The sequence below is a fragment of the Camelus ferus genome, chromosome 14 (assembly GCF_009834535.1).
Source record: "Camelus ferus isolate YT-003-E chromosome 14, BCGSAC_Cfer_1.0, whole genome shotgun sequence".
In the NCBI taxonomy this organism is placed as follows: domain Eukaryota; kingdom Metazoa; phylum Chordata; class Mammalia; order Artiodactyla; family Camelidae; genus Camelus; species Camelus ferus.
Genome location: NC_045709.1, coordinates 9,782,817 through 9,798,959, shown reverse-complemented (window position 1 = coordinate 9,798,959; position 16,143 = coordinate 9,782,817). Strand labels below are relative to the sequence as shown.

The window sequence follows — 16,143 nt, the reverse complement described above, 5'->3', positions numbered from 1 at the left end:
GCCTTTTGCGCGCCCGCGCCGGCGCGGCACCAAGTGCCACGGAAAGCGCATCTCTGCACCTAAAATGCAGCAGGGCCGACAACTTAGAGCCCACGGTGCACGTCCATGGTGCAATCACAGCCATTACTTCTGGGCCCTGTGCGTCTGTTTAGGATTTGACAAAATTCTTCAGAAGCCAGAGAGTGTGGTGGGGGCTCTCGGTCGAGGCAAAGTTCTCTGTCCTGGGAGCGCGGGGGAAATCTTGGGGCTCTTTTAAATAAGCTCCCCTCCCCCAGCCAGATTTGCCTCTGTCAATTCATCCCTAAAGATAATGACGAAGTTGGGGGCAGAGTTTTTGAAATAGAGCATCCGAGGACCCGCCGGGCGTACGCAGGACTGGGACAACCTCGCGCTCCAGTCAGTATTGGGATACACCAGCGGGGCCAACCCAAAGAAAAAGTACCCTGCGCGCAGGCGCACGCCGTCTCCCGCCCACCAGCCTGTCCGTCACACCCTCTGCCCCGCCCCGTCCCTAGCCCCGCCCCGCCTCCCGTATCTTCCGTCTAGGCTGGCTTCGCCTTATCCTGCGCTGCGCCCTCCCCACCTGGGGCGTCGCTGTACCGGCCTCCCGCTCCACCCAGACCCCCTCCGGCGCTCGGGCGGAGGCAGGAGGCGGAGCGGAGGAGTGGGAGGCGGTGTCGCGGCGGTCCAGGGGCGGCAGGCGGCGGCGGCGGCGGCGGCGGCGGCGGCGGCGGTCCCTGAGACATGGCCGCCTCTGTGTTCTGCTGCCTGCGGTGCTGCAGAGATGGCGGGACGGGCCACATCCCTCTGAAGGAGATGCCGGCCGTGCAGCTGGACACGCAGCACATGGGTAAGGGCCCTCCCTTCCCCAGACCCAACGGCCCACCCCGGGTCGGGCGCGGCGGGACAGGGGCAGTCGGGGGTCGCGGGGACCACACGCGGCCGGGCCTTGCCCGGCTCCGGCCCCTGCTCCCCGCCCTGCGACGCTGCCGTCGACCGGGTTTAGCCTCGCGGATTTATCGCCTTAGGACTCCGGCCGACTCCATCTCGGCCCGGTTCCGTGGTCAGGGCTACGCAGCCCTGTTTGCGCTTGTCTTGGGGAGATGGGTGTGTGGACCTACCCATTTTCACAGGACTCTCCTCCGAGCTGCCGCCTCCTGAGACTCGTCCCAAGTACCCAGGCGAGAGGAGCGCGGAGTGTCCTGGTGCTCCTCCTACAGTGCCTGTCCTGCTCCAATCAAATCCCACACATTTTCAGAATGTTTTAGGTCTGACCTCAGCTGCTCCTTCTGCTCTGACAGCTTTCTCTCAGCCTATTAGTTATCGATTTTATTTGAAACGATTTTCCTCTCACCTCTTAAGAGTCAAAACAAGGCAAACTGCAGAAGCCTGAAGTCACAGCTCAGGTCAGAACTTGTCATTTCAGCTAAAACCTCCCATTGTCCGACTCCTCCTTAGTCACGGTTCGAGGTGTTGTAATTTCATCTGACTGGCCTCTTCCCATCAGGTCAGGCTATTGCAAAAAATAAAACAGCACTTTGCTCCTTGGCATCTATGTTTTTTCCTTCCAATTTCTGTTCCCCTCTGTAGCCTCTGTCACCACCCTATTACTCTTTCTGTTCTTAGGCTGGTCCCATGTAGTTCCCTGCTTCTAGAGTATGGTTCGAGAAGGAGAGATTTTCCATTATAGTTATTTCAGAATATTGTGGTCTTGTGGATTATTCTGTTCTAAATATACATCTGCACTTTAGGTTTTTCCCATTTCCCTTTGGCTAAAGGATAGCGCATTGAAATAACAAAGGAAATTTTTAATATTCATAGCAAAACCCTCTTCTGCCCAGATTCTTTATAACTCTAGAAACACTCTGCTCATTATATTTATATAGCATGTACTAAACCACAGATGTGATCATTGTATACCACTTTGTACGTGGGTATTTACTTTTGATTCTTAGGTCTCCCAAGTGTAATACAGAACCTTAATACGTAAATATATGTATGTATACGTATATCTCTTTAAATTATTTTTTATTCATCATCATTTATAGACAGCGGATGTTCAAATTCTATGACTTTCCTCAGAAAATGTTTCCATTTCATCTGTTCATTCACTCAACTGATATTTATTGAGTGACTGTCAGATGGCAGGCATTGTTTTCGATGCTGGGAATACAGTAAAGGAAAACCACATGTAGTTCCTGGAGCTGTAGCTCTTTCTGTCTCTACTACAAAACTCGTGAATTACTACAATCTGCTCTTTAAAATATACCTTTTCTCTGATCTCTTCTTCCATGAAGAGCTGGTCACTGTACTCATTCCACTATGTTCTCCTTTTTTAAAGCTGCCCAGCATCTTTCAGTAGAGTAATGTCACTCCCCAGTTTTCTACCTGCATGGAAATTTTTTCTTAACCTGTCTTCCAGTAAATTCAAGTTCTTCAGTCACAGAAGTCTGATTTTAGAAACTGAATAATTGGAGAGGCTACCAAGCTAGGAATAGGTTTCAAGCGTGAATTGATCTTAAGTTGAAAATATGAGAAGCACAGTGAGCAAGTATGCATGTACTTGGATATGTGAAAGGTTTTATTAGATAACCTTAGAATGTGATTGCCTTTTTTTTTTAAAGAAAGTAGTCTATTCATTTCATATCCAAAGGAACGTCTCAAAGTTGTCACTTATTTGGGTGACGCTGCATAACTTGAAACCATTTGGAATTCCTCTTGGTATTTTCTGTGGCGTAGTTTTTATAAATATCTTCATTTTTGCCACAACCTCCATATGTAATTGTGAATTGACTTTTTAGAAATGAAAGTCTTCCAGGGTAGCTACTTTGAAAAGGATGTCATTCATTTGGAAATACCTAATATTTCTTTAAAAATACACTTTGGCTATGTTTATATATATTTTGGTTGTACTCAGATTTGTTTTGACTTTCTAAGCAATACTGATAATTAATAAAATTACACAAATCATATAGATCTAGGTATAGGATACATTTATACTGAAAAAGAGAAATGGAATAAGCTTAAAATAATTCCCTAATAATTCACACACATTCCAGAATGGTTTCTGAATCTATCCATCTTTCTATATAAAACATCTCAGTACCTAGCAGAATACCTTGGAGATAAGAAAATAATACCATATTCAGAGCTGGTTCTGTGGTTCCATCTCAGAGTTATGTATGAGAACCATAGAGCATTTCTGGGTAAGAAAAAAATGCCACTTATTGGCATAATTCTTTGAAATGTCTTTCACTTAGGATGCTTTCAGTTATAAGCAGTTAAACCTGCAACTCAAAATTGTTGAAAGAATGGAGGAAATTTATTGGTTCATGTAAATTAAAAGAGCACACAGGCAGCACTAGCTTCAGGAAAGACCTAGCGCTGCCAAGGACTGGGCTTCTTTTCATCTCTTTCTTCTGCTTTCTGCTACTTATTCCTGAAGGCTGGTGTCCGTGATAACTTGCAGCCTCTCCCTGGGCTGTAGGCTTCCTCATTCAGGTCCAGCAAGAATGAGTGAGTCTGTTCCTTCATTCTCTCTGCAAAAGTCCTGAGACTATCTGTGATGGTAGTGGTTTAGGTCGTATAAGTGGTTTTTACTCAGTCACTGTGGCCAAAAAATGTGGAATGCACTGATTGCCTTAACTTAGGTCAAAGCTGTACCCCTAAAGCCGGAGACTGAGTAAGCTTCCTTGAAACTGTTTTGATCTCCAGGGGGAAGTCTGTTGGGAAAGGGAAAACAGATGCTACATGTCCACTACAAAGTGCTTAGCAGAGCATATTCATTTATTTCTGTATCAGTTATTTGTCGAGCATCTGCCGAATACCAAGCACTCCATGGTCTTTGCCATCAAGGAGGAGCTGGGCCCTGGATGCTCTCCAGTTGAAGCTGCTGGAGGCATATAAGACAGCCAGATGTAAATTATGTATAAAGACACTCTCCCAGAATTTGGGGTGTAACGTTTGTAATTAGAAAAAAAATGAATACTAATGAATTTTTAATAATCATATAATAGGATCTTAGTTTTACCTTATTTAAGAGAGTATCTCTCTTATATCAACCAGTTTAGAATTGTGATGGAATCAGAAAATTTAGTATTTCTCTTATGTATTTGTCCCAAATAATTTTTTGTTTGTTTAAGTATGAATTCAACAGTGACTTAATGAGAGACCAGCCTCCCTGTTAATATCTTTTGTTTCTATGCTCTAGTTTTATTTAACCCCCACTGGAGGAGTTCCCTACAGTTTTCATAGCCAGATCTGCTTGACTTGTACACTTATCACCAGCAAAGTCATACTGGTCAAAGATCTTGGGAGTCACATGCCTTGATGTTATGGGATATTTCTTGCATATTAGAATTATGTTAAGTTTCTTCATGTTCTCTGATATACATGCTTTCCTAATTGGAAAAGAATTGGTATTGGAGTCACGTCATCAAGAGACTGTTTTTCTCACGCTCATCTATCACGTTATTTGAACTAAACTAAAAATTTTGCATGAGAATAAAATGCATTTAATGATGTTAAAACCTCATTTACATATTTGCAATGTGATTGACAGCAGCTATCTTGTAAGATCCAAAAATTAGCATTTTTCCATGTCAGCTCTTTAAACATGGATGTATGTTCCTTTCTATATCTCACTAATCTTCAGTGCTTACTTGACCAGTGCACTAGCGTCGGGCTTTGTACCTAGTAGACATTCAGTCAGTTTTTAATAGATTGTTTTAATTCATTTGAATTTTATTGAAAATTGTACTGGTTTGCCAAAGTTTAAGTGTTTTATGTTTTTAATTAAGAGATTTATGAAATCACCAAATTGATTCATTGGCTAAAATTAGAGAGTCTACTTCTACTTTAAGTGTTTAAATATTCAGTATAATTCAGAGTTATCACTGTGTGTTTGAAACTGCCTAATTAAACACAATTTCTAGCCGTAAATTAATATTAAATATAAATGTTCTTCCGGGGGAAAAGTGAATTAAATATTTATATAATTTATCAATATTTTCGTATTTCAGAGCATGTATAGTGTCCCTATTTTTTGTAGACCAAAAATTAAAAGTGAAACAGAAATTGACCTTGACTGTTGGATAAGAGAATACGAAACTTTACACGGTGTCTGTATTTTTTGTTCAGGAACAGATGTTGTCATTGTAAAAAATGGAAGAAGAATATGTGGAACAGGAGGTTGTTTAGCCAGTGCACCTTTACATCAAAACAAGAGCTACTTTGAATTCAAAATCCAGTCCACAGGTTGGTATAATGGTACTTTACTACTATAAGTCCTAATTATTCTATTAGGATTAATTTTCAATATATGAAAAACCTTAATGAGGTAATAAAAAAGCACTAAATTCTTACTTAGAAGATGTTTTTCTTTCACCTCCTGTTGTGCAATCCTGGTCTAATTAGTTAATTTAGTTAAATTACGTTCAGTTTTCTCATCTATGCAGTGGATCACAGGAGCTGCTCTTTCTGCATCACATGAACCATATGTATAAAGCGTTTTAAAGACAGGACATACTGGATCAGTATAAGGCGTGAGCATTATTATTAATATAGTTAATTATTAATGGCAGCTAGATGAGCATATATGGTGTAGACTCTTGCTATTTTATCTTAGGATAAAATTAATCTTATGGTTTAACTCTTGATAAGATTCCCTGATTTCCATGTTTTTGGAAGCAATTGGCAGACTTAGAAATCTGATAGAAGTCTAAATAAAGACTCTTAAAATTTATGAATCTGTACACCTGTAAATCAACTTTTCTTCAATCAAAAATTTTTTAAACTGAAGTTTCTTGAGTTGTAGGGCAATTCTACATGAGTATTACTGACAGTTATTAATTAGTTAACTTGTGGCAGTGTTGACTGTGGGGAAACTTTTCTAAGCTTTATTATAAGAAACTTCTCATGAAAAGTGGCATGAATGATACAGGTACAGAATGGGAAAACTTGAGTGGAGTAAATTAATTCTACTCTTACTCTTACTTGAGAATGACATAAAACATCCCTCTGGGGCTTGTTTTTTAAACTCATTTTAAATACTGATTTTCTTAAGTATGTGAAAGAAATGTGAATCTGTCCTCCATTCTCTTGTAAATTAACTCACTGGCTGTGAAATGTCTCCAGTTACTGTGATCTCAAGTATAACATACCCTTTCTCAAGAGAAGCAAATATTTCCTTGAGCATTAAATCTGATACAAATTTTTACGTGGATTTTCTGTAAAGGATGGTATCCTCAATGATATCTCTGAAATAAATTCATTGTTGGAATTTGTAGCATTCATCTCTCAATAAAAGTTTCAGGCATTTGTGCCAAAGTATATCGCAGTGTGCACAGCTCTTAGGAGGAAAGGTGGTACTGTTAGAATCCATAGTTCACAAGTGAGGAAGCAGAGAGAGATGAAGTAACGTGCCCCAGTGACACAGCAAAGTCAGCATTTAGACCAATGTAGTATGACTCCAGGGCCCACTCTCTTACTGCTCAGGCTGTGCTACATCTGCAGAGAACATAGTGTAGTTTACAAACTACTTTTAAAAGATGTTTTTTTTAAAGATTAACAAAAAATAGTTCAGTGATAATATACCACTTTCATTAAAAACAATTTACACTCTTAAAACAACTGCTTTCATATTTGTATTCTTCAGATTTGGGGAACATTTAAACTATTGTGTTTTTAGGAATCTGGGGTATTGGCGTTGCAACCCAGAAGGTTAACTTGAATCAGATCCCTCTTGGCCGAGATGTGCACAGTCTGGTGATGAGAAATGATGGCGCCCTGTACCACAACAACGAGGAGAAAAACAGGCTGCCAGCAAACAGCCTTCCACAGGAGGGAGATGTGGTGGTGAGTTTCCTTGTGGCATTTGTTTTCCACCGTAAATTATTAAACTTGAACTGCTTCTAGTATATTTAGTTTTCCCTGGGAGTTTGTGGTTTGAATTCCAGAGCACTGGGATTGGATCGAATGAGGTAGTACATTTTCCAGAGAGAGAGCGCTGATGTGGAGGCTGCTGCCTTACCTCACTGCCCTCTCCTTTCTCCAGCCGCCACTGGCCAGGAAGATCAGCGTGAACCCTTATTTCCACTTAGGAGAAATTATGACGGGTTGGCTGCTGATGAACATTTCCTGCTTCTCTCACATAAAAGAAATCTTGGCCCACAATTGTAAGAATTGGTGACCCTTTATTAGAAAATATTAGGTATTTTTGCAGCTGGAGACCTCTTAGAGAAAATTTTGACATTTACTACTTAACTTGTTATGATCTTCTGTTAAAGAATTAACAGCATTTTATCAAGAGTGTTGGTCCTTGTTAAACTTAAACTTTTAAAACTTCCTTCACTTTCAGAACTCTTCAAAGAACTGGACTCAAAATCCTAAGGCTTGATTGTAGAAAAGTTTTTTTTGGAAAACAGAGGATAGGAGGGGATACATATTATTAAGACTTCTTTATTTTTATTCCCAACTATGTACATTTAAGTCTTTACCGAAGCCACCGTACTGAAAATGTAATCCAGAGATCCCTTTCTGTCTTTTCCAGATACTTCCTTTCAAATGGTATTATCCAAAAACCTTACACACTGAGTTCAGGCCATTAGCTATTGATTGAGAACAGGATTCTTGAGGCCCGTTTTAGCAAAGGTGCATTATACACAGAGCCTTGGTTTCCTGGCTCTCGTATCAAGTTGAAAGGAATCTAAATAATGAGGGAGAGTTCCTAATAATAAAATGACACAGACAAAGTAAATCCAGATTATTAAATTAAAGAAATATACAGTATTTTGGAGACAGAGTGAAGGAAGATGTGAAAATGAAGATTTTTAATTATGGTCTGATCTTTCTCCTCTTTTCTGCAATTTAAAAAACGTGAAGAACAATTTTTAATTAGGTAAATTATTGAAAGTATGTTTTTCCTAAATTAACTAAAGAAAACAAGGAAACTAAAGGCATAAACCGTTTTAAAAATCTGCTTTCCCCTATTCTTCTTTTTGAATAGTTGGCTCTGAATTTGTAGATCATTGCCAGATGTCCGTAATATGGAACACCCTTACTGAAATGGTTATTTCTTGAAAGAGAATCTTGAAGTCAAGTTAGTGCCATCAACCTGTTTACACTAAAAAATGAAATTCAAACATAAAAAAGGATAATCAGTAACAAATGTTTTTCTTTGTTGATGTGCTGAACTTCTGCTGTGTGTTGTTCTTGCCCTCCTAACTCATTCCTTGAGATGACTGATACCTCAAATTGACAGAGTTAAGAATGTCGTTTTTAGTCTGTCAGCATTATTAAATTAGACTTTGAGCTTTTATGCCCATTCTAATAAAAGGAGGACTCAAAAAGATGAAATATATGCAGGATCCTGAAAGGTAAAATATTATCCTACCATATTAACTTTGTCTGCCTAGTTCAAACACCTGAGAACAAATTTCACCAAATTACTGACAATGGCATAAGACAAGTGGAATGGATTATAAGACAGGAAAAACATTCTCATATGTGTAGAAGTTCAGTCATGTACCATTCTCTGAGGAGAAATCGAGAAAAATAAGCTTTCAACATCTAACCGAATGATTACAGGATAATCATACGGTACCTCCTACAGCTCTCCAGTACCCACTGCAGCACTCGGGGCACACACCCGGAACAGCTTATGCTTTTTTGACCCTTATTGATACAGTTTTGAAGAGTGCGAATTACATTTTAAAATTGCAGTTTTCAGTTTAATTTTAGAGAAGTTTTACAAGCATTCTATGTAATAATAACAGCAGCAAACACTTCTCTAGCATCTGTTACGGGCCAGGTGCTCCCTTAAATTGTTTATTCCTCATAATGACCCTGTGAAATAGGTGGTAGCATTATTACCATTTTACAGATCAAAGGGAAATTAACTTCTTATTTGGAATGATCCCAGGATTACAGTACAGGCAGTCGCATTTCAGAGTCTGTTCACCAAACCTGCAAACAATTATTGATAAACCCTTAGAACACGTTGAATATTTGGTATCATTATGACAGAATCAAACTTAGTTTCTAGATCATGTAAAAGGACAGATTAAGTTAGAAAATACTTGAATTTAAACTCTGCTGATGGAGGGTGGGGGTTCTTACATCCTTTCTCACTTCTTTCTTTGGGATTGGGGATTGGTGCAGGAGGCTGGGGTTTGAAACTTGCTTGCCTGATATAGGTTATGCTGCCACCAGGTGGGAAAGGGTGACGGGATTGCGACCTGCTGATCTGAACTGCTCGATTTCCTGTAGTCCTATAAAGAGAGTAACACACTTTGCAGTTTCTGTAATTACGTTTTTGTTTTTAAAGTGAAAACAGACTTCTTTATTAAGAAAGCTAATCCTAGCTGTCATTTAGCTTTATTATTATATTTAAATACATAAACTGAAATGAAACAAACACACTGTTTATCTTTCTCAGTGTTTAGTCTAAACCCTGGCTTTGCTAAGATTTGAGGAGACTCTTTCATAGCACTTAACACATTGACTTATCTGGGCCTTTGCTGTCTTAACTGGAAAGTGAGGGCGTTAAGACTAGGTCATCTGTAAGATCTTTATCTATTTCTAAAAGCTTTTAAGTTCATATAATTTATCCAGAGTCAGAAATCCTTGAAGTGGTTGCTTCTTGGTCTGTGATGATTTCTCTATTGAAAGGTCTCCACTACCTATTCTTAATTCTTCAAAAGAAAGCTCTCTTTTGTCATCAATTAGTAACTATTGTACAAAGTTTTAAGCAGAGTTTTAAAAGTTGAAAAGTTTTGAATTGCATGGCAATTAAGAATAAGTATTCTGAAACCGTACTTCATAGGTTTAGATCCCAGCTCTCTCACTTCCTAGCTGTGCAACCTTAGGTAAATTATTTAACCTCTCTGTGCTTCAGCCACCTCATCTATGATAAAATGGGGATGATAATAATACCTATCTTGTTGTGAGCATTAAATGAGTAAATATGAAGCACCTGGGATAGTGCTTGGTACATAATAAAGGTTATTAAAGTGTTTTCCAGCATTTTTATAACAATAATTGTTATCAGTTGTGATGTTTGTACCATTAATAATGTACAAAGTAATACATTTTTATTCTATTGTCTTTTTAAAAATCTTTTGAGCTGTTTTTCTGTTTTCCAGTTTGATACTAATTACCAATTCTATGCAGTTGTGAATACCAGCTTTACCTTGGTAATACACTTGGCATATTTCAAACTAAGGTAAAGAGTTACAGAAATATATTATTTCTTTTTGGAAATAAGTTGTATAAAGACAACTTGTCACAGTTGAAAACACTGACAGGTAATAATCTCTAATGGCGAAAACTTCATTGTTTTCCCCCCTCAAGATCAATTCTGCATGTAGAGAGTAGTGTTTTCTATATAAGTTTAAAAGGTCTTTCTACTTAACAATATGGAAGTACTTACATCATTTTAATATTTAAAATGTAAAATCCAGATTATGTGAATATAAATACTAGGATTTAAACTGATCTCATTAGTTTTACCTCTAATGTGGACTCAGGATTTTACCTTTCCCCCCACCACATAATCACCACCAATTTTTTTGGCTCAGTTCAGGTACAATTCTACCAAGTTGTAAAACCTTAGTAAAAGCTAATGTGACATTTTGTTTAGTTTTTTGTATTTCCATGCTTCCCAGTCAGTGCCTTCTGACTATTTGGTTTTTATGGAACATTTCTATTTTTGCCCTTTTTAATATTTACTTTGCTTCCTAGGGTATTACTTATGACCATGTAGAATTAAATGTATATTTGAATGGAAAAAACATGCATTGTCCAGCATCAGGTATACGAGGGACCGTGTATCCAGTTGTTTATGGTAAGCTAAAATATTTCTAAATATTATTAAACATGTGTTAACTTTTGCTTGGCATTTTCATTTACTTTATAACTATCATTTGGAAATCTGGACAGTTAGGACCTTTGTGTATGGAATGTACTCTCTGTAGGTTATCACAGTCCCACTTTTCAGGACTAAGGAAGGTTTTTATTCCCCATGTATTTAAAAAATAAACTTAACTAAATACAGTGATTATACTTAAATATGTAATAATCATATTCCCTTTTACATCATGTAGTGTTACCTTCTAGAAAGTTCCAAAAAACTACAGAATTTACAAAGATATTTCTACCAGTTATTAGAAAGGGTTAGGTGACCAGGGAATGTAACTGTAAAGAATATTTTGAAATTAGGGATGGGAATTTCATATATTGAGCATTGAGCATTAATTAACCTTTATAAAATTACCTTAATGTTAAAACTCTTCCAAGAGAAATTATAATGTAGAATGGTTTCATATTGATTGTTTTGCTTTTGATGACCATGTACTGTAGCTTCTATGCAAGTATGTCTCTCCAAAAATTGGGTTTATTAGAGATGACTCTGTACCACTTACTTTCATTTTTATCACAGAAAATTTGAAACATGTATGGAAGTAAAGAGAATAGAATAATGAATCCTCACGTACCCATCACCCATTTTCAAACAATTATCAGCTAGTAGTCAGTCAGGTTTCATCTCTTCCCAACATGGTCTTCACCTCTCCTCCTTGTATTATTTTGAGGCAAATGCCAGACATATCATTTTATATGTATCTCTAAAATATAAGGTATCTTTCTTTATAAAAAAAATACGTAAGCTCAGGGCCTTTATCACTCTATTCTGGTTCATTTTTTATATTATCAACTTTAAATCAACAGGTATAATTCTTCTGCCTATAGTTTTAATAGATCGAAAACATTTTCTCATTTAATTACTTTAAGTTCTTAGACTTGAGCCATAATAAAAACTAACTTAACTTTTTTGTAGTAACTTACTAGAAAAGTAGCAGTGTTTTTTGGGGATGGCAGAAAAGTATATAATAACAAATACAAATATTTAGTAATTTCAGAATAACAACCAAAGCCTGTGCTTCACTTTTTAGTTAAGGTTTTCATTAATCTTCTTTTCTCCTAAATATTACTTTTCAGTGATCTTACCCTTCTGTGTCTTTGCATATAAAAATAAATTATTAAACGCAACAGGATAGTTTCCTTGCAATATTGGGTAAGCCTAAAAGAAATATCTTTATTGTAGCTTAATATTTAATGTAGCTTAATATTCATAATAGTTTAGCCTGAGAAATGAAATAAAAATTAGTAGTATGAGTTATACAAATGAGAGTAGCAAATGAGTTTTTTTATTCTAAATTGTTTCCTTGATTCAGTATTATTTTTAACATAATAAAGTTAAAGATAGTAAATTACATATAGTAAACTAAATTGATATAAATCAGTCCAATTAAATCAAATATTTTAATAGTCCAATACTCTCAAAGATGAAAATGAAGTTCAGATTCCCTTTCCATTTGTCCTCTATCCCACCCCTAATCCTGGATCCTTCCACCGCTTCACTGAAACCACCGTTGTTAAAATCACTAGTGACTTCATGAATGTCAAACCCAGTACTTAACTTTTTTCTTCTGCATTTATTATGAAATATAAAATATTTAGTAATGTGCATTAAACATATATGTGCAGTTTAACAAATGGCTGTAAAGTGGACATCCATATTACTATAGTCAAGATAATGAACATATCAATCACCCTTGAAAGTTCCTTTCTGCTCCCTTATAATTTTTCCTGCTCACCTCCCCCCACCCCATCCCAGGCAGCTACTGTCTGCTTTCTGTCACTACCGATTATGCGTTTTTAGAGTATTATATAAATAGAATCATGCAGTTTGTATTCTTTTTGGTCTGGCTTTTACACTAAGCATAATTATTTTAAGATTCATCTGTGTTCATAGTAGCATTAATCAGTAACTCATTTTTATTACTGAATAATATAGCTCATGGTGTGGATATATCACAATTGGTTTTTTCCCTCACCTGTTAGTGGATGTTTAGGTTGTCTCCAGTTTGGGACCATTACAAATAAAGCTGCTGTGAACATTCATGTACAAGTCTTTGTATGGATCTGTGCATTCATTTCTCTTGGGTAAATGCTGGTTATAAGGCCTGCAGTCTAGTTAGTAGTACTGTATTAACGTTAGTCTTCTGGTTTGGATATTGTTCTGTCGTTGTATAAGATGTTACTGCTGGGGGAAGCCGGATGAAGGGTACACAGGACTAACTGTATTATTTTTGCTACTTCTTGTGAATCTATCACTTTTTTAATTAAATATTTAAGAAGTAATTCATCTTAATATATAAAATAGAGAAAATATAGATAGGTAAATAAGGAAGAAACTCAAATTACCCATATTTACATTATCTAGAAATAATTATTAGTAATATTTTGATATTTTGATTTCCTTTCAGTGTTTTAGATAGATTTTATTCTTTGTTTGGATATTTTTACCCAATAGGATCATGTTTTGTAACCCAGATAGCAGATGTGTTTGTTCTTCTTGCCTATTAACATTACTACATTATGAAACAGTTAATTTTATAATTATGTATTCATTCAAATTAAGGTGTTTGCTTCTAATTTATTTTCTTTCTTTTTCTATCTCTAGTTGATGACAGTGCAATTTTGGATTGCCAGTTCAGTGAATTTTATCATACTCCTCCACCGGGTTTTGAAAAGATACTATTTGAACAGCAGATCTTCTGAATGTATTTGTTTTTGAAACTTGTATTTCTGCACTGTTTAAAGTGTTTACCATTTAATAAAGCTTTATTTGACCTATAGATGAAAATATATTCTTAAAAATATGCCTGTTAATATTGTCTAAGGAACCAATGTGTACAGTATATCACCCTGAAGTTGTGATTTAAAATACTTAACGTTTTGTGATAGGAAATCAGCATTTGGGGCACTTTGTTTAATTCTTATTTAAATAAATATAAGTATGGGTTTGGTTAACAGTATTAAGTGGAAAAATGTACATAGATATTTAAAAGGGAATCTTTCTTATGTAAAATATTTGTTTTGATAGAGATGTAGAGTGGGGTGGGTTTTTTGGTCGTTCTGAAGTTTAGACCTCACTAACGATTTTAAGTCTATAGTACAATAATTTTGTGTCTCAGTGTCTTTTTTTAATATAGTATAACAAAGTGACATATATTATTGGCAACTTCATTTTTGGCAATTTATTTGCTATAAAATGTATCACTTTTCTTAACATTTTAATTGCTTATTTTGTCTGTATGTCATTGCTTTTAATTTTCTTTGTGAAAGGAGCTAAATGTTGTAGTAATTGTCAGAGCATTTTGTTGAAGACCTTCATGCCTCTTTACTTCGATACCTGAGTAAGTAGTGGTTGATTGGTGATGTGTACGCGGCAAACGTTTAGAATAGTATAATGCTTTAAACATAAATGTAAATGAGATTATTCTTTTAAGGACTTTTATTTAAATGCATTTTTCTATAAAGAATAAAATAATAGTAATTAAGGAATATTCAGTACTATATTAAATATATGTCCTTCCTGTTTCGTTAATTATACAGTAAATTCATTTCACCCTTGATTATTTCAGAAGTTCATAAATAAGTGAATCCTCTCCATGACCCTGAGCCTTTGCCTAGTTTTCAGGAAGAATCCCTGTTCTTTAGATAACACCCCACTTAACTGAATGAATGATTGTACATATCTTTGGTACAATCTCCTTTCCAGATGAGTGTGCCAGCGACGTGTACACCTCGCTCTTCTATCAACAGGGAGCAGTGTGTTGTACTAGAAAAACGTGGCTTTAGGATTGAGGGAGATCTGATTTGTAGTTTTGCCACTTGATCCCTTTGTCTCTTCAGGCAAGTTCCTCAGTCTCTCTGAGCACAGGTTCCCCATATATAAAAGGGATAATCATACCTGCTTGGTAAGATTCTGTAACTGGTTAAATAAGGTAACATGGGTAGGACACCTTCATTACCATAGGCACTTAATGAATGTAGTATCTTTGTTGACCCTGCTCAGTGGTTTTCATAGTGTGGCCTCAGACCAGCAGCAGCAGCGTCCCCTGGGAACTTGTTGGAAGTAGACGCTCTCGGGCCCCACCCCAGACCCACTGAATCAGAAACTGCTGGGAATAGCAGGAATCTGTGTTTGGACAAGCCCTTCAGGTGATTCTGGTCCACGCTGAAGACTGAGAGCCACTGCCTGGGAGAGAATTCTTTGAGAATGATTGCCTGCTATAGATTTTCTAAGGATTTAAGATTATTTTTGACCCATAGACAAGAGAATACTACACAATATTTATTGTTCATTTGGTAGACAGAAACATGACAGTTTGTTTTGAAAACGTAGATATATTTAAGTAACATTTATTTACATAAATCCCAGATTTACTTCTTTAGATATATAGACTTGAACTAACTACATTATTTACGCATTTTTGTCTGACTTGCTGACTTAGTAATTTTAATTCATAAAGAACATGCTTACTTGGGAAAGAGAATATGACTACTGTTTGCTCTCTTTATAATGTTATCTACCTCTTAGTTGTTTTTTTAAAGCCCACCTTTTTTTTAAATCATCATATTCTTTTCTCAAGACTATCTTTGCTACCTCTAATCATTCAGACTAGGAAGAGTACCAAAAATGGTACATGAGTTATGTCCATGGCAACAGTTTGATGATATCTAGATATGTTTTTAATCTGTAGGTATCTAATTTCTCTTAGGAAAATTACCTATAACTTCAGTCTAATCTTGAGAAAAATATCAGACAAATTCCAGTAGAGGGGCATCCTACAAAATACTTGAGCAGCACTCCGGACTATCAAGGTCATCAGAAACAAGGAAAATCAGAGATACTGTCACACCCAAGGGGAGCCCAAGGGGACATGACAAGTCAATGTCATATGTGATCCAGGAGCAGAAGAAGGACATTAGGTAAAAACTAAGCAAATCTGAATAAACTAGGCTTTAGTTAATAATGCTGTATCAATATTGGTTTATTAATTACAACAGATGTACCATAATAATGTAATATGTTAATAACAGGAGAAACTGGGAGAGGGGATATGTGGGAATGCTCTGTACTATCTTCTCAATTTTTCTGTAAATCTAAACTGTTCTTAAAAAAAAATAAAGTCTATTAAAAAGAAACTACATTGAGCTAGGAGAAACAAAGCCTTTCTTGAAGCCAACAGAATATTAGTATGGTATATACCCGTGGCTTAAGTATTCAGTGACAGC

The 16,143-nt window shown here is 36.6% G+C and overlaps 2 protein-coding genes across 4 annotated transcripts in view; one reads left to right on the top strand and one right to left on the bottom strand.

The window, feature by feature from the left end:
- TRIM13 (tripartite motif containing 13) overlaps window positions 1-1,276 on the bottom strand; it is a 39,524-nt gene extending 38,248 nt beyond the window's left edge. For 2 of the 3 annotated variants that reach the window (XM_032496182.1, XM_032496183.1), the window contains exon 1: window positions 1,122-1,276. The gene's annotated coding sequence lies outside the window, so the exon portion shown is untranslated. The remainder of the gene's footprint in view (window positions 1-1,121) is intronic. The other variant, XM_032496187.1, reaches the window with a different exon arrangement.
- Window positions 527-16,056, top strand: SPRYD7 (SPRY domain containing 7). Its single transcript, XM_032496189.1, has 5 exons — window positions 527-850; window positions 5,140-5,256; window positions 6,689-6,855; window positions 10,741-10,843; window positions 13,523-16,056. The coding sequence occupies exons 1-5, from the start codon at window positions 745-747 to the stop codon at window positions 13,618-13,620; spliced, it is 591 nt and encodes a 196-aa protein (XP_032352080.1). The 5' UTR covers window positions 527-744; the 3' UTR covers window positions 13,621-16,056.
- The last annotated feature ends 87 nt before the right edge of the window (window positions 16,057-16,143 follow it).

What these genes read in the sequence shown, in the direction of transcription:
- SPRYD7 (XM_032496189.1), top strand. Translation starts at nt 745, where the DNA reads ATGGCCGCCTCTGTGTTCTGCTGCCTGCGGTGCTGCAGAGATGGCGGG. An exon ending in GCTGGACACGCAGCACATGG is followed by an intron (nt 851 to 5,139) that starts GTAAGGGCCCTC and finishes TTTTTTGTTCAG; the next exon opens with GAACAGATGTTGTCATTGTA. An exon ending in ATTCAAAATCCAGTCCACAG is followed by an intron (nt 5,257 to 6,688) that starts GTTGGTATAATG and finishes TTGTGTTTTTAG; the next exon opens with GAATCTGGGGTATTGGCGTT.